Raw genomic sequence first — 22,056 nt, forward strand, 5'->3', positions numbered from 1 at the left:
ACACAGCTACGTTAGCATAATATAAACAAGCTAACTTTTTTTTCCACTCGATAAAAGTTACCGTGAGTGTTCTCGGTGGTCAGGAACAAATGTAATCGCATGGCAGGATGCTGTAAAAGGACCAAACTTCAGCCAGGAGAACAACTGAGATAATCCATCCACAATACGAGGTTAGTCATTCATATACTGCTGCATGGGCTGGGCTGTAGTTACATCCTAAGGTTTTAAAAACTGAGCTTAAATAAATGATTAGCGGTAATAAAAGCCGAGGGAGGTCAACAGTGATCACTGACTGTTTTAGGAGCTTTTTGAGATCAAATAGAAGAAAATACATAACATTAAACATGTTAACAACACAAAAGCCATATTAAACGCAGACTACTTTAGACCCGGAAGTAGGATTCGTCGCGTCATCACTGAACAACCGGATACTTTTCCTGGTGTCCTTCGAAAGCTCTTTGGTCTTGGCCATGGCGGAGTTTGGAGTCTGACTGTTTGAGGCTGTGGACAGGTGTCTTTTATACAGATGATGAGTTCAAACAGGTGCCATTCATACAGGTAACGAGTGGGGGACAGAAAAGCTTCTTACAGAAGACGTTACAGGTCTGTGAGAGCCAGAGATTTTCCTTGTTTGAGATGACCAAATACTTATTTTCCACCCTAATTTACGAATAAATTCTTTACAAATCCTACCATGTGAATTCATGGATTTTTTTTTCACATTCTGTCTCTCACAGTTGAAGTGTACCCCTGGTGCAAATTACTGACCTCTGGCATCATTTTAAGTGGGGGAACTTGCACAATCGGTGGCTGACTAAATACTTTTTTGCCCCACTGTATGCGTTATGATGTGAAACACTGATGTAAATCAGTCCAATTACAACAAATACAATCAATAAAACAGAAGTCATAAACCAATAACATGTAGCACAATGTATTTATATGTATCTGAAGAATAATGCTGAGAGATTTTTGCAACTTAAAGCAACTAGGACCTTTTTTTAAACTTCAGTTTGATAAAACAATAAAATAAATTTAAAATAGCTTTTCAGAAAAATAGAAAAATATCTGGTGGTTACACAATTTCTCTTCCACATAAGAGAAAAGATGACCTAACCTAAGTTAATGCAGGGGGACCTGAGGCAAAGCAAACACAAACGCACTACAGCTGCTCCATTTTACTTGGATTTCTTGGAGTGAATATATTATTTATGCAATGTGGCATTCCACACATCAAATATTCTCAGGAAACAAAGGCAGGATAATAGGAATTCATTTAAGAATTTCATCCTCTTAATTTCACATGACAGCTATTTCAAGAAGTCCTCGGCCCAAATGGCTCACCAGGAAAGTAGCTCAGCTTATATAGTATGTTGCTGTTGGATCTATGCCATAGTGTCAGCAGACTTATCATATGAAATTAATAAGGGAGGAGGGGTCTTAGCTGCTATGGGGAGGAAGAGGAGCAGAAAGTGGGTCATACTCTGAACATACAGTGTTCACTGCATTACAAGAGCGCGACCCTTGGCTTTTCTTCTATATACGATGAACAGAAACAACTAAATCCACCAGCCAAATACTGTGAAGGTCTACCTTAAGCTCGCGACATCTCTAATTCACTGGAACAGAGACCTCTGGATGTGTGTTTGCAGGGACAGTGGTTGATTAGGAGCTTAGTGTGGTTCCACTGTAGATACAACTCTGCTGGGAGAGGCCACTGCCCTCAGGGAGTGCCATTGCCACGATGGCACTTCCTGGCAATAATGTGCTTTTTAATTAACCACATTAATGCCAGGAAACAATTTTAGTCAGTGGGTTAATGTTGTGGTTGATCGGTAACCACAGCCTTCATGAAACGTCACGTACGGTGTTATTTTTAGTGGTGTAAAACTCACTTGTATGAGCAGACCTTATGCTGACAACCAACACTACACAGCTGGATTGTACTCTTGTTCTGCAGACTACCAGTGCATGGAAGCAGCAGTAGACTCCGTGGGGAAGCTGCCACAGTACACTGCTTGTTTACCCAGTGACTGGCAAACAGGAACTGATGTGGCATCTTGATGTATTCCCACTGTCATCCCTACAAGATTTACGCTATAAAAAGACCAAAACGCACTTTTGGTTTAACAGTTTTGCAGGAACATCTTTTGTGCAGCTTTTCTGCTTTTCTCACTGGGAGAACATACCTCATACCTTGAGGTTAAGTTACTAATAGGTCAAAGCACTGGATGAATTGGAAGCTTGAGATTTACTGTGGGCCACAGAAGCCTAAATAGCACACAGATCCCCTTCTAACCATATTTGGCATATCTACAGTACAGATACAGCAGCATGATTAGAAAGAAACTCAGTCTCACTAAAGATTACAAATGTTTAATTCAGTTTTGTTGCTTGCACTGTTTAATTTGCCACTGCAGTCCCACTGACACCACTAATAAAAAGGGACCTTCATGTTTAAAATATTAAAGTCAACAAGTGGAAAGTCAATGCAACTATTACTTGTTTTAAAATATACATTTTCCCTCGTTTTCTCCACCACATTCAAGTATGTAACACATCTTTTTTGTTTTGACAAATCAAGGAGCGCAACAGTTATTTTCTAGGTTTTGGAGGAGGTTTCTTCCTGTTAAAAGGGGGTTTTTCCTTCCCACTGTAGCCAAGTGTTTTCTCAAATGGGGTCGTTTGATTGGTGAGGTGTTTATCCATATTACTATAGGGCAGGGGTCTCAAACTTAAATGAGCTGTGGGCCACTGCTGGCACTGAACTTCAAGGTCCAACTAGGGCTGGGCCATATTATACCGTTCACGGTAATACCGGTATAATGTTAGGCAACGATAGGAAAATGAAATATCGCGATAGAATGGGAGTAAAACGCGCATGCGCAGTGCCTTTGTTTTCATACGCACATGGCCGATTGTTGAGGAACCAGAATTGGTTTGTAAAAATGGTGCAACTTCCATGATGTGGAACTGGTTTGGTGTTTGTCCGTCAGATACACAACAAAGCACATTTTTTTGCAGAACATGCAAGCGGCCGTTGTTATTGTCGTATTTGTCGGACTAAGATGCTCTTAAATCTGGGAGTAATCTGGGTCCTAAACTCCGTATACTTCAGGTCAAACAACACTGTAGCATCACTGAGAGTTAAAAACTGTCTAAATTCTTTCATCTTTAATAAAACGATCAGCATTGCTGCTTTACCAGGTGTAACTATAAAGTTTAACTTCCAGGCATCCATGAAAACAAAAGTTATTACATTTAACGGAGTTAGAAGTTAGCAGGAAGCTAGCGGAAGTTAGCTCGCTAGTTTCGCTAGTTACCTAAGCATGATATTGCATGTTCTGACTGAGAGATTTCTGAAAAAATTCAAACGTACAGCTCTGCTATCACTTCCAACATAAATGAAGACAGGAAACTAAACAGCAGTGACGTTTGTAGGGTTACTGAAGTTGGGCTAGCTGGTATATAATGATGTGCTACGTGATCGCTAGCGACACAGCTATGTTAGCATAACATAAACAGTGAAGCTGGAGGACGAACACTAACACTTTTCCACTTATAAAAGTTAACGTGAAGGTTCCTCATGGTTAGAGACAAATGCAATCGCATGGCAGGATGCTGTAAACGGACCAAACTTCAGTCAGGAGAACAACTGAGATAATCCATCCACAATACGAGGTTAGTCATTAATATACTGCAACAACATGGGAATAGAGCAGCTGCCAGAGAATTCAACATTAATGAATCAATGGTACAGAAGTGGAGGAAGCAAGAAGAATGAGTTTAATAAAGTTTGATTTATCTGACTGCTTTGTTTCGCTTAATGTGCCTTATAATCCCGTGCACCTTATGGTCCGAAAAATGCGTACTGCACACTGCAGTTTAATGTTGCAAAGCACCTCTTTTTAACTTCAGTGGATATTATACATGGTTATGCTCAGGATATGTCAGCCCATTTCTACTGGAAATGCCTTTGGGTTAAACTTTCAGCAAGGAATTTGCATTTGCACTGATACATTTTTTATAAAGCTTTAATGTACATAAAAACCAGCTTCTTGTTTACGTGAAAATAAATGGAAGGTTGTCTTTTTGCGCTAGTAATGTTGTGGAGTTGTATTTTGTCTCGCATCAATTATATCGTCAGTTATATCGTTATCGCAAATTTTCAAATATATATCGTGATAAATATTTTTGGCCATATCGCCCTGCTCTAGGTCCAACTAGCATTTTATTTCTTCACTTCAAGTAGGGGTGACGTGGGCCACTAGTGGCCCCTGGGCCGCGAGTTTGAGACCCCTGCTTAAGGTCTTTACCTAACAATATGCGATTTGGTGCCATCCAAATAAAACTGAATGGAACTGAATCCCTGATCTGCAAAAGAAGCATGAATTCAATTCTAAAATTAGCTGCCAAACATGGGAAGATTTGTCGGTGTTATTGTGTTTAATCTTTTTTCATTTTTATGCTTTTGATTTTAAATGAGCTGTGGGGAACTTCTGTTTGAAACACAAGATAAAACTGAGACTTCTCAGATTTCAAACTACTGATCAGATCCCTCTTAAATGTGTTCACCTTCCATTGCCATGCTTTCTGTGAGGATAATGTGGGACAGGATAGTGGAAGAGATAATGAAAATTCAAGTCCCCAACAGATGTGCACTACATTAAAAGGCAGCTCTGCACCAAAGATGAAAACCTTTAATACAAGTTCAGAGGCTTAAGTGAAGAAATGGTGCCATTCATTCACTACCTTCCTATGAAAAGCCATGCAAAATGTACCAATGCTCTTTATAATGCTTGCCCTTAATGCAGTGAAGTAACTCACATTATTAATATGTGCTGTGTGGAATTAGCACTAATATACAGAGTTTCAGCACGTAAACAAATAATAAGCTGCTTCCATATATGACCTAAATTTTAGAAGAAATATAGCACTAATCATGTTTCCACCAGTAGTGCACTGCAGTTCAGGTGGGGGTGGGGCTGTTTAGTAATCAGCAATGAGTGTCTCAGAGGAAATGATATTATAACTCAACATCATCACTATGATGAACAACTTTAGAAAGCTGTGGCTTTTCTTTGGACACAATGATTTAGCTTCAAATGGTTCAACTTCTACTTTAAGGGTGGATGCTTCCAGTTTGTGTCACTTTCACTATCACTTGGTGAGCGGTTTTCAAGTGTTTGCTGACGAGTTGGTGTCCCATATAAACTACATGCGGCTGTGGCTTCGACTACCAGCAAGGAGGCTTTTAGCGCAGCATCGTATACCTCCTAGGACCAATTTAACCTAGCAACAGCAAGGAACCTCCCGCAACCACTTGCCAACTGGCCTGTGTGGCTGGAGCCTTCGCTAACTTAACAGTTCTACTTTTTGTCTAAAAAGATTGACTCGAATTTCTGCCCAGTAGACTGATTGGCTTGTACTACGTTGATAGAACACCATTAAATCTATACTGGATCCGAAGTAAAGCTGTTAATTTGTCAAGTCAATTGATGCCTGTATGTTTGATGGGTCTTAATGGGATATGGTGGCTAATCTTTATTCTCAAAAGTCTGCAAACACTCAGCAAAATGAAAGCTAAATTTTTAATATAGAAATAAAGAGTGCAACTGCTCTACTACTCTAACTGCATACTTTATGTGGTGTAGGTTATAGGTTTCACACTATGCCAGTGCTTATTCTGTTAAGAGAAGCCATGCACAAAAAAAGTAATTAGAACTCAGTTTTTGAATTCAAACAATTCAAAACATCCAAAACAAATGAAGCAACTCCTGATCAAAGCAGTTCAGTGTTGGACTCGGTGCTTGCTTTGATACAAACTTAAATAAAACTTCCTCCTTTACTTCAGCTTCCTCTTACATGTGCCTGGCACAAAGAAAAGAGAGGTTCTTGCTAACACAGCAATTTAAATTCTGAGAGCACCTCATAGTTTAAAAGACCTATTTAGCCTTGTGAAACACAAGCCAAAGCACTAAAGAATAAAAAAGGAGGAGCTTTGTGGAGCATTTAAATAAGTGAAGTTGCTTAAGAGAAATTTGTACACAGAACAACTGCTCAAAAAAATACTCACTCATAGAAAACAAAATACAGCAGCCTCTTCTTGAGTCAAATCCAAAATAAGCACGGTGTTGCATAAACTAAGTGTGTTATGCATTTTTGTTGCTTCCACTGGGCAAAGCTCCTCCAGATGCTCTACTGAATAATTCCTACTTGAATGCAACATGAAGGCAGAGGGCCATTAAAGAGAAGATTTAATGGGATAGATGGATGTATATATACAGAACATGTGACCCTGGACAACATTAAACTTATACAGGTCAGTGCATCTGCTTTACATTGTACATAGAACAGTATCTGTGCTAGCAGCATGGATCAGTTATATTTCTCAGTAGTCACATAATATTGAATATGTGCTGGTGTACTGACAGCTGTCATTATACAATGAAGTAGTGAGATGATCAGCCAGCCGGACAAGAATTTACTTAATCCCAAACTATAAGCATGACATGTTTAGGTTTTGAATGATCTGTACAATGCTATTCAATCACCCTGCCCCCAACTAGCCCTCGGCACCATAAGGGTAATACTCCAGGCTCAGCTGGCTGGAGTGTTCACGCACATCTTCAACCTTTCCCTCTCTCTGTCTGTAGTCCCAGCCTGCTTCAAAATGGCCACCATCGTCCCTGTACCCAAATCCTCCACCATCTCCTCATTGAACGACTGGCGACCTGTAGCCCTGACCCCCATCGTAAGCAAATGCTTCAAGAAGCTGGTCAGGGACTTCATCTGCTCTGCACTACCCGACTCACTGGACCCTCTACAGTTTGCATACCGCCACAACAGGTCCACTGATGATGCCATAGCCCTGACACTACACACTGCCCTGTCACACCTGGAGAAGAGAGACACGTATGTGAGGATGCTGTTTGTAGATTACAGCTCAGCATTCAATACCATCGTTCCCTCGAAGCTGGACAGGAAACTGCAGGATCTAGGACTGAGCAGCTCCCTCTGCAGCTGGATCCTTAGCTTCCTGTCTGACAGACGCCAGGTGGTCAGACTGGGCAGCATCACCTCATCCCCCATCACACTGAACACTGGTGCTCCACAGGGGTGTGTACTGAGCCCTCTCCTGTACTCACTCTACACCTACGACTGCACAGCCACTAACAGCTCCAACATCATTGTGAAGTTTGCGGACGACACTACAGTGGTGGGTCTTATCACCAACAGTGATGAGACAGCTTACAGGGAGGAGGTCAGCGCCCTAACCAACTGGTGTCAAGACAACCATCTCACCCTCAACGTCGCAAAGACAAAGGAGTTGATAGTGGACTTCCGGAGGTGCAGAGAAGTACACACCCCCATCACCATCAGCGGCGCTGCTGTGGAGAGAGTGAGCAGCTTCCGGTTCCTTGGTGTACATCTGGCTGAGGATCTTACGTGGTCAGTACACACAAACAAAACAGTGAAGAAGGCGCAGCAGCGCCTCTTCTTTCTCAGGAGACTGAAAAGATTCGGCATGAGCCCCCGCATCCTCAGGACCTTCTATCACTGTGCCATTGAGAGCATCCTCACTGGATGCATCACCACCTGGTATGGCAACAGCACCGCCTACAACTGCAAAGCTCTCCAGCGAGTAGTGCGGTGCTCTGAACGGATAATTGGAGGTGAGCTTCCCTCCCTCCAAGACATCTACAGGAAGCGGTGCCTGAGGAAAGCGGGGAGGATCATCAAGGACTCCAGTCACCCCAGCCATAAACTGTTCAGACTACTTCCATCAGGAAGGAGGTTCTGCAGCATCCGGTCCCGTACCAGCAGACTGAGAGACAGCTTTTTCCATCAGGCCATCAGACTGCTGAACACGTCATAGACACCTCAGCTTCACTACTGGAACTTCAACATTATGCACTCCACACTGTATATAAATGCCACTTGTTTTGCACATATTCAACTCTGTATATTTTATATATTTTATTATTATTTTTTTTTTTTTTTACTATTTAATTTGTAAAAATGTGTATACACACACACACACACACACACACACACACACACACACAGGAAAATATTTAGTATACACATCCAGAAATGCATACACTATTATATATTGTACATATATTTATTAGTTTCAGGTTGGCCATTCTTGTATTTTGCTCGTTTGTGTTGTTGTGTTTGCACATCTCTGTTGCTTGTGGGGCTCGCACACAAGAATTTCACTCGCATGTGCTGTGCCAGTGTGCCTGCACATGTGATGTGACAGTAAAAAGTGATTTGATTTGATTTGATTTGACTTGACATTGCTGCAAATGCCCAGCGGTTTGAGCTAATCTATACTGACATAACATGAGTAAAGTCAATAGTAGGGCTTCCCTATAGTACACTACAGGGCGACCAGGAAGAGAAAGATAATGGATAGAGGACATGATAAAACTGCATCACACTGCAGCATGACGAAACCATTTATGCATGTCAGGGTTTTTCCTTGCTCAACATAGGTCTTTGAGTCAGGACTTTTACACAACCATGATGGGTCTGGACTTCTGGTCCAGATTACCTTATTTAAAAGAAGTTTTATAAACTCAAAATACAAAAAATAAAAATTACAACCATGGCGATTTTCCTTTGGAGGGAAAACAAAGTTTCCTTTCCTGCGCCATAACACCTGCAGAGATTAAAAGTCACTCGGCACATAATTCCAAAATCTGGGTGATGGAAGAGCGAGACCAACTTTGCCTATACCCCATATTCAGCAAAAGCTTAATCGGTTGAATTCAACAAAGCTGAAATATCCGCTCACAGTAACAATAATATTCTTGATTGATTAAAATGAAGTAAGTCTCTTTGCTTTTCCCTTGTAGCGCCCATCTACTGGCACAAAAATGACAATAAAAGCACAGGATGAACTGCAAGACTCTTTAGGTCACTTCTTTAAATTTAGACTTAAAGTCTAACAATTAATACACTACAGCTATAAATCAGAATCAGAATACTTTATTAATCCCTAAGGAAATTATGTGTGATTTGTAGTTTGTGTTAGTCTTGGGATAGGTAGACCCCATCCCACGTTATCTAACTCAAACACAGCAATTCACACTGGAAGAAATACTATTTAATTCAACATGTCTTTGGACCTTCAGAGGAAAACACTTAACATCGAACACAGTAAAGTCCCAGCAGACTCCAGAACTGAAACCTGGGACTTTCGCCCAGTAAGGTGCTAATAGGTGCTAACCACTGCATCACCGTGCCATCAGAGGAGATTGAACTATTTTTAAGGCGACTCAAGGGAAGCACTGAAGGAAACTGAACAAAAACTAAAGTCACCAGTCCATGTGCAGGTGGCCAGCATACTGTTACACTTGTGCTCGCTTTAAACTCCGTGCTGGTGTTTTAAAACCAACTTTGTTCAACAAAAGCCATTTTATTCAATCTCCACTTTATTGTGACAAAGGCAGAGACAGCTGTCAGCTGCTGTAGATCTTGTATTTTGCCAGGCTCTATTCAAACTGTCTTTTCTTCTGTCAAAAGGGGCCTGCTGGTTTTGTTTGTCCTCTGATCCTCTGGAGAAGCAACACAGAAAAAAAAAAAAAAAAAAATCTTATAAAGATTTCTTCTCCAGGACAGTTTTCAAGTGAGGCACTGCAGCGAGGCCTTCTGGGGAGTTGAAGCCCATTGTTAAGACAGCTATAAAGGGAGCTTTTCCAAAGAGGGATTGGGCTTGATGAAATGTGATGTATGCCTTACTGACAAATGATGAATAATCTGGTGCATATCTTTAAAAAAAAAAAAAAAAAAAAAAAAAAAAAAGCCCCTCTATCATCTTGTCTGAAACAAAACTTCTGTTTCAGACTATATCTATGCAGCACAGATTCCCATTTCCAGCAGCTGCAATTTCATGAGCAAATATATCAAGCTTTTTTTCCATGTTACATTTTTAGAAAATGGCTTGTTGTGTCACCAGCACTTAGATCATTTACAGCTTAATCAGCTTTACTATTTTTTCCCCTCTCAAAGTCAGCAACAGGCCCTTTGGGTCTGTGTGAACAAGTCGTGCGTATAGAATCGGCAGAAAAGCACATTGCTCAGTGGGAATTGATTGCGCTAGAGACTGAGGGCAGAAGGCATTATGTGGTTACAGATGCAAACTGCTGTGGTTCATGAATACCAGACAGAATAGGGCCTGAGGACATACTGTACTGTTAAAAATCAAACAAAGCAAATGGGAGACCAAGTTTTTTAAAAAATAGAAGAACAAAAAATGATATGGTGTGAAGAGGCTTTACTAAAATATCATGTAAGCATAAAGTAATATATGGTACACTACACAGCCCAAACCTAGGTTTTAAAACATCCCTGTCTTGTGGTTAATAAAGCCTGGAAAATACAATACAAACATTGAACTGATCTCTAAATGGGCGTATACAATATTATAGTTCTAAATGGTCCAAAATTTAAGCTGAGGAGAACTGGTGGAGGAGATGGGTTTACCCTTAAGCTGCTGTATGCTATTCCTGGTGAGAAAATGGGCCGTACTGGCCTACATACCTGTATCCTGCAAGCATTTAATGGACTCCATCTGATGAAGCTGAAAGGCCAAACTGCTCCGAAATCAGTTTCCATAACAATCAATTTTACCTGATTGTTTTACTTTCAAGTTTTCTTTACTAATGAGCTTCGAATGAAGTAGAGTCATCGTTCACATTATAAGTGAATGAAATAATCGTGCATGTCTTTGCAGTGCAAGTACCGAGACGGATCCAATGGGCCAAATTTAATGAGCCAAAAAGTTTGACCGACTTCCTAGTGAAATGCACCAGGATGACAGAACATTCAAAATGTTAAACACACAGTGGATGGCAAGAGAACCACAGCTTAACGTTCAGGAATTGGCCACAACAGTAAAACCACCTTCCCTATAATGTGTAAATCTCTGACCCATCATGGCATGGAAACAGGACCTCAGGGGGTGTCCTGCAGTGCCTGGCACTGCGACATTGGCGAGAGAGCCGTGTGCTGGCTCCAAAAGCAGAGTACAACTTTTAATGGGTAATTGCAACGCAGATGGGTAAAGAAAACTTTCCTTATTAGAGTTTCAATAATAAAGCAAATAACAAAGCACCAAACACTGCATAAGGCTCACTTGATACAAAGAAGCACAAATACAAGGACTGCGATCCTGACCAAATATGAGCTCAATCTAACTGGAAAGCTGCATCTGGCTCACTACCCCCTCAGAACACATTCATTCATTGTTGATGAGCAGCATTTTAAACTTGTATCAGCTTTGGAAAGACAAATAATCAACACGAGTACTCTCTTGCCTAAGCACCACTGCTGTGAAAAACAACTGTGCCTTAGGACTGAAAGTGTAAAAATATGCCGGGACAGTGTGCATCAGTGCTTCTAGCAAGGATTCACTCTGACACTCTGTTACAATACAGACTGTTTACCATTTAATCAACGGTAAACATCAGTTTTCTTCACTATAATCAAATCCCAAATCCATCAGTCACACCTTCCTCTCGGAGACAGGCTGTTGAAAATAAGCCAAACGTATCGCTGAGCTTTTCATCTGGCCGGCCTTGGACCGCTCGCTGAGTGCATTATGGACTGAATGGATTTGGTTAATGCCAGAGCAGAACAGCTATCCTCTGCAATTACATTAACTAACAGCCCCTGCAGTCAACACAAAGAGCAGTTTGTCAGGATGGGAAAAAAATCCCTCGAAATAAAATGAAATGCTGTCAGTCAGTCATCACGGCAGACTGATCCACTGTCCACAGAGGTCGGAAGCTTTTTAACTCTTGTTCATTGTTTTTCTTGCGATTGTTGCTTAACAAGTGAAACTGAGCAAATGTTATTTTCTGGCAAAGAGTGAGTATTGTTAGAATCATCAACCGCTTGGAGAAGGGGAAATTTAAAATATTTCAAATATTATTATAGTTTAAAATTGCAATATATAACTTCTACAAATATTTATAGATCAGAAGACTTGTGTATAAGAATTTGCTAGAAATCCCAAATTACTCACATCTCTTAGATTTTTTCTGTGTAAAGTATCAGCAACAAAAACACTTTGTATCCAAATTGTATTTTGAGATGTTGAAACTGGCTAATAGTAATAGTCATTGATGATGGGATGAGACTTAACCATTGAGAAATTTTATTTGTAACATTTAAAAAAAAAAAAGAATTACACTATAATATTTTGCATGATGTATACACATTTCTCCATATAGCTATAATAAGTACAGAACAGAAACCCCACCACACTGTCCTAAATGTAAAAATCGTGTAGTCACCAAATTTCATTATTTGCAGGAATGGGTGAAAATTCAAATGCTTGGAAAGGTTTCTGCCTCCCTTCAAGAAAATGCGGCCGTTATTCAATCTGTTTTAATGTTATCAAAGAAAAGACTAATGGTCAAATGGGTCAGCGTGATGGAAAAACATACCATCATGTACCATTTCATTCTGGATGTCACAGCCTCTTTTGCCTTACATACAGTCTAGTAGCATCACTGTAACATTATTTGGTTTTTTTTGTATTTTGTTTGTTCATCTACCTTAAAAACAACTCACTGTTCGCCAGTATAGTAATTCTTGGAGATTTAAAACAGCTGCAGGTGTTGTGGTGTATTCTAAGCAGGAATCCATGGCTACAGAGCCAAACAGCTGGAGCTGCAGCAAATCTTTTATTATAAAATACCACATTTTTCATTTTATGTGCTCAAATTCAATTCCAGTGTGGATTCAATGCCCCAGTTTGGATGTGTGAAGGGTGCTACAGCAAAGGATTATGGCAGAGTGGGATAATGTCTTCTAAACGCTTGAACTCAACATTTTCTGACATGGCATTCTGCGAGATACGTGAAATAGCGATCTAGGCACATTTAGGCTGCTTACGGAACAGTAAATCCAGAAAAAGAGAACACAATTAGGATTTTTTCCACATAAAATCACCTTAACTTAATTTAAAAGATGTACACTGAGGATCAGAAGGCATTGTAAGTCTTACTACTGTTTCACCAAGTACCCAATCAGTCAATTCAATTAGATTCATTCCAGTTAAGTTTAACACTAATATGGAAATGTTTTGAGTAAACTAACACTACAATGAACCTCAGTGAACCTTTGCCAGAGACTCCAACACATCCTCAAAGAAGAATCACTTGACGTCAGCACTATCAAAGAAATTTGTCACACTCTTCATCACATTCGCAGTAAAGTAAGCATATTAAATCCAATGAGACAGCTCTTAAAGACCCAGCATTTCTTATCAACTTAACTGCAAGAGATGAAGTCAAAATATCCTACCTTGTGGGTGTAAGGTGCTTGTCCCAGGTTAATGCCATCTTTTGCAAGTTTATCCCGTATGAGTACTTTGAGCTTCAGTTTGGGATAAGTCACAAAGTCATTACAGTCTGTGAACCTCGGGTTATGGTTCCCAGGACAGGAGGCCTGGTGCACTCCTGCAGTCTGTGCGTGACACCTCGGCGTCTCCAAGTCACCCAGTCTGTCTGAGTATGAGATGTGGTGGCAGGCAGAAGCATCCAGAGGCTCTAAGGTGAAATAGTACCCAGGTGCTTTCCTTTTGTCCTCCTCTTTTAACGCTTGCACTGCTGTGAGCAGCCTGTGTCTGTGATACTGAATGCGGACCCCGATAGCATCCAGGTCTGGTTCTCCAATCTGCTTACAAACTTCCAAGTCATCATACCCATTGTCAAAGAATGACTCCACATACTGGGTCAGGTGTAGCTTAGACAGCCACTGGAGGACGAGATTTGGCCCCTGGCTCATCTTAAGACTGGAAATAGAGAAAAAATTTAAGTGCACATCATCATCTCCATTCACACTGGTGCTGTTGCGCTGGGCCTGTGCGGTGGCAATCCAGCACTGTGGGCCGTAAAACTTTACACAGTCTTCAGTTCACTTCTCCAAAGCAAACACAGGTATTGCTTGTGGATAGAGCATTAGACAGCAAAGCAGACGCATATCAGGAGACAGCAGGGTACTGTCAGCTGCCCTTTGACCTCACCCACCCACGCTGAGACACCTGCACTTCCCAAGTTTTCCGGTTCAGACTCTGTTGCTGTCACGTCGCTAAAAGTTTGGGAAAGGGCCAAGGGTTTCACATAACAATTTCCCCTTTGGATGCAGTCAGCGAGACTTCTAAATGCAAGGCTGTTTAGCTAGTCTGAGCAGTCAAGGGAAGCGTAAAGTTAACGTTAGCGGGGGGAAAACTCTCTAAGTGAGTCCGCTGTGTTTCTATTAGATTTTAAAATTAAAGTACAACGATCGACGTCAAATAGTTGGTGTTGGTCAGTGTGCGTCCATCGTCTTTGTTTCATTCATCGCGGCGGCAACTGAGCAACACGCGGAGGTCCATCAAAAACATTCATCCGAAGCACAGACTTAAAAGGATCTCGTTTCAAACACAGCAATATATAAAACCTGAAATACAAATGCTACAAAATAAATCACAGAAATCGTCTATGGCTATTCAGAGAACACGTGTTGCGGCTTACTTTGTCCCCGGCTTTTACCGTTTTCAAGTTTGCCGTCCCTCCGCTCCATCCGCCGGTTCGTCAGACAGTGAGGATGCTGCTGCTCCTGATCTTTACTCACCGCTGTAATTTCTATCCCGCTGGACGACGGGAGTTCTTAGAGCGGCGGCGCCACCTGCAGGGGCTGCTGGGAAATGTAGGAACGGTCGCTGAAAATAAAATAAAATAAAATAAAATAAAATCCACACACAAAAACATTACAATAAAAAAATACTACCAAAAGTGTTTATTTCCATCCTTTAATTTAATCATTTTAATTTTGAATTTAACTTTTAATAAGTAAAATAAAAACATACTAAAGTCAACAACAAATTTTCAAAAAATCACTAAAACTTACACATATTAAAAGTGTTTGAAACAGACTGCGTGCGAGAAAGAAAGAAAAATCAGTGGAGAAACCCACTAGATAACACCCCCCAAAAAAACCAAAAACCAAATCGGCTTAATCTATATCATGGACAGTGCCCGGATGCTATGTTGGTCTGACCCTTGACCAAAACATTACACAAAGCAGCTGCTGTATCTGTATGGATGCTTGGTTGTGTCATTCAAAAAACAAAAACAAACAAACAAAGAAAAACTTTTTGATAGGGAAAAATTCTTTTCTTTGTTTTTTTGTTGTTTAGCATTAACAGGAAGTCTTCAAACTAAGTGGATCACTGGCACTCATAATAGTATACTTTTATAGGCATTTAGTATACCAATATGATTAAAACACCACGAGTACCTATAAATATCTATTACATAAATTATTTATACAAATTCTCTACCCTGCTATGTATAAACTTTCCAAAACAAAAAAATGTTGATTAATACTAAATGAGAGTAAGTAAACAAAGACTTTCCAGAGGTCTTTCACAGTGGAAGAGCAAGTGCAAAAATGTGAAAAATTAGACTCTTCTCTGAAAGTTGAAAGTGCAGATGTAAATTTGCCTGAATGTCTAAACCTGGCAGATTTAACTCACACGCTTAAACATGCGTATTCTAAAGCTGTCCATTAAAACGATCAGGTCAGTGTCAGAGCTGCCCCAAAAGTCTTTGAGCAAGACATAATGATCCAGAACAGCCACTGAACTCTGACCTGCGGAGGCCAAAAGATTCAGGTATTAAAAAATATATATATATAAAAATAAAATAAAATGGAAAACACATAACTCATTACGGTTGGTTTTACATTTATTTTCCATTGCACAATAATATCTATATATACTGTATCTACAGTCTAAATTGTGGCAGCAGATAAAGTCAGACATCCATGTGAAATTTATTTTAATAAAACTGTACAAAAATTGCCTACTATGAGAAAATACTGCAACTCCACAGATATTCATCCCAGAAGACAGACGGATGGAAGTATGGCGAGTGAGAAAACCTCGAGCTCTCCTGCACGGTGCTGTGAGCCTAGCTTCCAACTTCAATGCATTTTTACAGCGCAGGGAGAGCAAGAGTTTTCATGAAGCAAACAGCAACATTAACAGATGTACCAATAAAAAATAAATATAATCTCTCGCATGTGTACAATTGGCATGATCAAATGAAAATGGGACGCACTCCGGATGTGTGAAGAGAACTTCAGTTTTGTTCAGCATGGTGGTTAATACAAATGCTAGAACAGACAATCTCTAAGAGGGGATAATACATGGTTGTTTCAAGTTTGTAAACACTTAATATCATGCATCCTTCAATGTGCAATAAGAGACCATTTAGGACATATGTTGCAAACTGAAGCACTTTAAAGTTGAGGCCACACTTTGTAAAAGGACTCAGCGGCCCACTCAAAGGAGGATGGTTCGTTCTGCAGGAGAAAAGCTTAAATCTGAGATGAGCATGTTAAATATATACCAGAAAACGTTCATTGTCATGTCTGGATGATGGATATTTATGCACAGCCATAGCTTGGACATTAATGTTGACATGGAAAACAAATCTGAGAGTGAAGAAATCAGCATAATTGGCAAATGACATAAATAAGCATAGGTTCTGTCATGTTTTGGTCCTTTGAAACATAAGAAAATGGGACAGGGGAATCAACACTTTAAAAATCATACTAACAAAATCATTTGAAGTACAAAAAAATAGTGCAAAACCCACACAACTGCTCTTCCAAATGGGTTTATCTCAATAGTATACAGTAGATTTAAAATCAGCCATCTAAAAGTGAAGGGTTTTATTCGAAAATGCCATATCTCCATATTGCAACTGCTCATCCAGTGTTTTCTAGGTACGTTTTCTTTATTTCAGTGATATAATACACAGAAATAAAGAGGAGGTTTCAAACCTCCTAGCAGTTTCTAGGATCAAGTATTCAGTCAATTTCCATTTCCATTGCTGGATATCCCATTTTGGAATGAAACTCCTCGGGTTTACTTTATACGTGTCCAGCAGTTTGGGGCAGTAATGAAGGTTTCATGCCCATAAGACGAAGCAAAGCCAATCGCCTCCCTAAACCCCGCCCCCTTACACACAGAAGATTTCTTAAGAGTGTCATCAAACTATCCTGACTGACTCTTAACGCCTGGGGAAAAATGAATCAAGACAACTTTGTGAAATTAAGAAACTCTTTGGTGTCAGAAAAAAAACATGGCCGCAAGCATACGGTATGTCACATTACCTGAACCCGCACTGTCAGATTTGTGTCCAGCTGTTGCGCTATATACAACATTTGGCAGCAAACTGAACTGACAAAGTCTTGTCCCCTCTTTTCAAAATAAAAGCCCGACAGATAATGCTCCTATATTGACACAACTAGCAGCATATCCTCACACCTCATGAAAAAGAAATCTAATCTAATTACAATAGGATTCCGGTTAATCACATTGAAAAACACTGTCAAGCAAAAACAAAAACCTCAAAAGACCTATTGTAATACATAGGTCAATATATTGTTATATAGACATTGGCGCCCATACACATATTCCTGAATATATGTATGTTTACAAAGACACAGATATACACGTAGGTAGAGGTTAGCATATATGCGTCATGAGGCAAAGGCAGAAACAGTTTTTTTAAGTTAATGGTTCAGAGAGAGATGACCAACGGCACTGCGTGGAACACGTATGTGTGCTTGGTCATTTCTACTGGCAGCTACAGATACAAACACAGCGTTATCACTTCCATTGTGCTGTAAGAGACACATGCTTTTTTTCCTACACATTGAGAAACAAGACTGAAAAAAAGAAAGAAAAAAAAATCAGCTACAAATGTATGCCAATAAAAATTTGAATGATCATATATAGATACATCTTTAAGACAGGTAAAACTTAAATTTGTAACCAAAATATATATATATATGTAATTATATTAAGGGCAATCTTAGCCTTGCCCATCAACACATCATCCTTCTCATACATGACTTTGCTATAGCCCCTTGAAAGCCTGAAGAAAATAAGCTCTTCATGGATTTTCCAGTGTATCCACTCTTATCAATTCATTTTTATTATAGGTCAATGTAAACTCGTCATTGGGGTAAACATTTTCAGCACTTTCTTTTTCGCATTTAATAGACAGAAGAAACAAAATAAAACTTAATGCCCAGCTTCATTTAATCCCCAACTATTATTCGCTTCCCATAAATAATTACATTTAAAAATAAAACAGAGTGATTCCATAAATTCACCATTCGTCTTTCTCACCCAAAACCCATTTGCTTGGTAAAAGCTGTAAAAAGGTATGGTCGGTGATGAACTAGTGTACTACCAGCCCTTATTTGGTGAGAGGCAATAGATTCAGAATCTCCCTGCCCATTTATTTACTCTTTTAACCACTTCAAAGGCCCTTTCTAGACAAAAACAATATATTAAAAAAAAGGAAGGATAAGCCATACTTACAGATGCAAAAAGACAAACTCCAAAAATAATTTAGACAGAAAAACAAACAAGTCCTTCAGTGATTTAATCATTACTACAGAAACTTGCACGTTCATCGAGTTGATTAGAATTGAAGGACAAGGGGTCATCAGACTTTCCTCCTCATTTAAGTCCACTGTGTTTAGCAGACACCATAAAGGGCAGAGAATGACCAAATGCAGTCAGGCTAAAAGAACAGCACTTTATATCTTTTTATATATGCCTGATGGATATATGAAAGGTCCCCTCTTCTCCTACTGTGTGGACTGATGTTAAATGAACGTCATCACTCTCAGGTGAAAATGGAATGAGAGTCTCCTAAGAGCTTCTCTTCTTCCATTTCTTTCCTCTTTCCATCCTCATTGCATTGCACTGGACAGTGTCTGTGCTGCAGAGGTCCTCGGGTGACTGAGGTAATGCAGAGGGATAATATTACGCTGAGGGAAAAAGAAAACGGGAAAAAAAGCACAATTCTTTTGCGCATAACTCCCCCGTGGAGAGAAATAGAGAAGAGAAGTAGAGGGACCTGCAGCTCCTCAGAGATACTGGTGTGTGAAATTACAGAGTCCGATGCTCCACACGCTGCCATCAGAGCTGGTACCACTTTTTATCTTTGTATTTCAGCATCATCTGAAGGAAGTAAAGTGGGGAAAAATGTGAATCAGGATTAATGTGATAACCTGAAAAAGAAAAAAAATTATACAAGCGTTCAAACAGATGCCGTTCACGTACATCATGCGCATGTTTGGAAAAGGACTCTGCGCTGGCCATCATGGCTGCTGTTCTCTCCTCCAGCTCGCCCAGCTTCTGCCCTCTCTCATCCAGAGCTATTCTGGCACGGGCAAGTTCTCCCACAACTCCCGATGCGGCCCCCTTCATGCCTTCCATGTTGCCTGGGCCAGGGATGTGCTGCGCCAGGCTACGAGATGCCTTACCTGCAGCTGTTTCTCCAACTAGCAGAGACAAAAATAGATATGCAGATGGTTTGTTTACAAGTCTTTTTTTCATTTTTCCCCTAAATGAAAGGTCACCAATCATTTTACCAAAGACAGTGGAATAAAAGCCCTAAAAAGGTTCAAATTGTTTTACATATAGGACGTGATAGCTAAATAAAGTTTCAACTGTGAAATACTTATATATAGATATATATGTAATAACAATACAATAATATATGAAACAGCTAGAGTAATTCAGAAGCCCGATGACTGAAAACTACACATTTAAAACACGACTGCATTAAGTATTCAAATGCAAACATATATTTAATTGCACTCTGAGGTTTTGAGAACTCTTTATGCAATACTAGAAGGCACTCTGTACTCACAGAGGTCCTCCCTGTCCAGAGACTGAGCTCCTCCCCCAAAAAGGCCTTTGAAGAAACCTCTGTTTGGAGCCTCTGGTGTCTCCACTGGAGTAAATAACTCACTGAGCATCTCCTGTGAAAGACAGAAACATCAGTACATGTATTTCAATATATTGTCTCTGAAGATATGCAGACTCAGCCAGACTTTTTAAATCAACCCGATTAAGGCCTGTATCTCCCTGAAAGAGAAAAATGAAAAAGGAAATTAACCCGCACCTTCAGATCATCTACTGAATTATCTGTAAGCAGACAAGCACTTCACCTTTCTACTGACCTGTAATTTTCTATAAAGATAACTATGAGGAATTATACTGTTGTCTAACGTTAAAATGACCGCAGACCTGATTCAAACAGCTGGCCTACATAAGCATGTGTGCCAACATCACACCAGTTACTTTTCCTGGTTTAGACTGAGCCCATGTGAGAAGATTTATGTAAAGTAAACACAGCAAGTCTGTGTTGCTATGTTTGGCAGAAATCGCTGCCAAACTCCTTGTTATTTCTGAAATGCTTACAAATAAGAAATGTCTGCTATGTTGGACAAAATTAAACTCCAAATTTAAAGAAACAGTTTTACTGCTGGGGAGTTTTCTTGGGCTCTGAGGCATTTATGCATTTTTCTCTCTGCAAAGCTACTGGCATGGAGCTGATGGTGATCTGATCATTTATCTGACCTGCAAGTTGTCACACGTCTCCTGGCTGTAGGTGATCCTCTGGATCTCAGTAGGGGAGGTGAGGTACAAAGCCTGACCCAGGTTGGAGAAGCAGAATGTTCTTGCTATTCGCATGTCTGTGAGCGGCAGGTAGTTGACATCCAGAAGAGGCCGTAGACTGGGTAAACTGTAATCACGCAAAACACCACACCAAGTTGCTAACATCTATTTATGTTTTCCTCATTTGGTATCTCTGCTTGATCAGAGATTTCAAAATATAAATAACAGCAGACGCTAGTAATGATGATACCTCAGAGTCATTATATGCCCATTAGCACAGAAACAGGCGATGCAGTTAGCCCCGGCCATCTGCACAACATCAGCCCTCAGCACGAAGGAGGTCTCTGTGATGCTGTGTTTGTAGATGCGGGTTTGGGAGGGCAGGGCCACCACCTTGGCCTGTTTCTCCGAACACAGTATGGCAAAGTGAGTATCCTGGCTCTCCTGTGACGAGGGAGGAGAGGCTGGCCTGCGCTTCCGACTCTTCTCTTTTTCTTCATCTGAAGCATTTGGGTCATACCACTGCTCAAAGAAAGGGGGCAGCAGAGTTCCAGTTGCGTCCAGCAGGGCCATAGTTAAAATGCCTCCTTTGAGCTTGACCAGGGTGCCTAAGAAATTAGATATTTTCAGCTTAAAATAAAAAAATAATTGGTCACAGCATAATTCAAGGTCAGCTATAAGTGGCATGTTAAGTTCTTAATTGTCTTCTGAAACTTGTGCAATTTTAGCTTTAAGCTTTGTTTTCATAACTAAACTAATCCTAAAACCAAAACGTTAAGGTCAGGTCTGTTTACCCTTTGGCTTCAGTAAATAAACCACAAGATATACCCATCATGTGGATAGCATGTGACTATTGTAGCACCAAATGATATTGGAAACCATCTGTGTAGCTTTAGTCTATATTCTTGTCAACTCCTTGCACACACATTTCCACACCTTGATCAACATTTGCTTCCCCCTCGCTCCTTTTCAGCAATGAAGGCTGCTTGATCCTAGTTCTAATGCTTGATATTCTAATGCTTGTCAACAAAGGTCACTATGTATCCTCATGCAAATTTTATTTTAAGTTTGTTTTTTGTATTTTTTTACCGCAAGACGCAATGCCAACTGGCTGCTGTAACCTCTGGTCTCCACTTGGTGGCAGGCTGAGGGCCACCATCATCACCGAGCCGTGGGTGGTCCCCACCAGCAGACAGGGGCTGACCAGGCTGTCTGTCTTCCTTGGAAAACTCTCACAGAAGTGAAAGGAGGAGATGGCCTCTCGAGATTCTCGGTCTATGCTGGCTACACTTGAACTGCGTGAGCGGGTGAATGAGTTATCCCTGGCATCTGGACAGCAGGAGGACAAACAAAAGGAAATGAGGAAACAACGCATGTAAAAGTGAAAGGGGTTAGTAGTTAAACTCTCCACTTTAGCATTTTAGTTCTCAGAGAAAAACAAAACCCTGGTTAGAAACATATATTCTGATGTCAGAGGTTTAGCAGAGAATGCCTTCCATCGTATTTATGTACTTTATAGAAATGGAAATGCAGCGGAAAAGAAAAAACACCCACAG

At 40.3% G+C, this 22,056-nt stretch overlaps 2 protein-coding genes across 10 annotated transcripts in view; both read right to left on the reverse strand.

Annotated features, from left to right (window-relative positions):
* The window catches only part of sash1b (SAM and SH3 domain containing 1b), a 67,957-nt gene extending 52,358 nt beyond the window's left edge, over positions 1-15,599 (reverse strand). The window contains exons 1-2 of one of the 2 annotated variants that reach the window (XM_085257014.1): positions 14,556-15,599; positions 13,327-13,816 (exon numbers count right to left, since the gene is read on the reverse strand). In XM_085257014.1, coding sequence (XP_085113140.1) covers positions 13,327-13,809 — 483 coding nt within the window. In that variant the 5' untranslated portion in view covers positions 13,810-13,816; positions 14,556-15,599. Of the gene's footprint in view, positions 1-13,326; positions 13,817-14,537 lie in introns of both variants that reach the window. The other variant, XM_085257013.1, reaches the window with a different exon arrangement.
* Positions 15,600-15,734: 135 nt separating this feature from the next.
* The window catches only part of stxbp5b (syntaxin binding protein 5b (tomosyn)), a 30,114-nt gene continuing 23,792 nt past the window's right edge, over positions 15,735-22,056 (reverse strand). For all 8 annotated transcript variants that reach the window (XM_085257005.1, XM_085257012.1, XM_085257011.1 and 5 more), the window contains 6 exons: positions 21,590-21,829; positions 20,751-21,108; positions 20,462-20,627; positions 19,749-19,860; positions 19,157-19,377; positions 15,735-19,054 (listed from right to left, as the gene is read on the reverse strand). In XM_085257005.1, coding sequence (XP_085113131.1) covers positions 19,013-19,054; positions 19,157-19,377; positions 19,749-19,860; positions 20,462-20,627; positions 20,751-21,108; positions 21,590-21,829 — 1,139 coding nt within the window. In that variant the 3' untranslated portion in view covers positions 15,735-19,012. The remainder of the gene's footprint in view (positions 19,055-19,156; positions 19,378-19,748; positions 19,861-20,461; positions 20,628-20,750; positions 21,109-21,589; positions 21,830-22,056) is intronic.

Source organism: Mchenga conophoros, linkage group LG19 (genome assembly GCF_057382185.1).
Source record: "Mchenga conophoros isolate Kocher_MC1m ecotype Shallow Benthic linkage group LG19, M_conophoros_male_GT1.1, whole genome shotgun sequence".
Lineage (NCBI taxonomy): Eukaryota > Metazoa > Chordata > Actinopteri > Cichliformes > Cichlidae > Mchenga > Mchenga conophoros.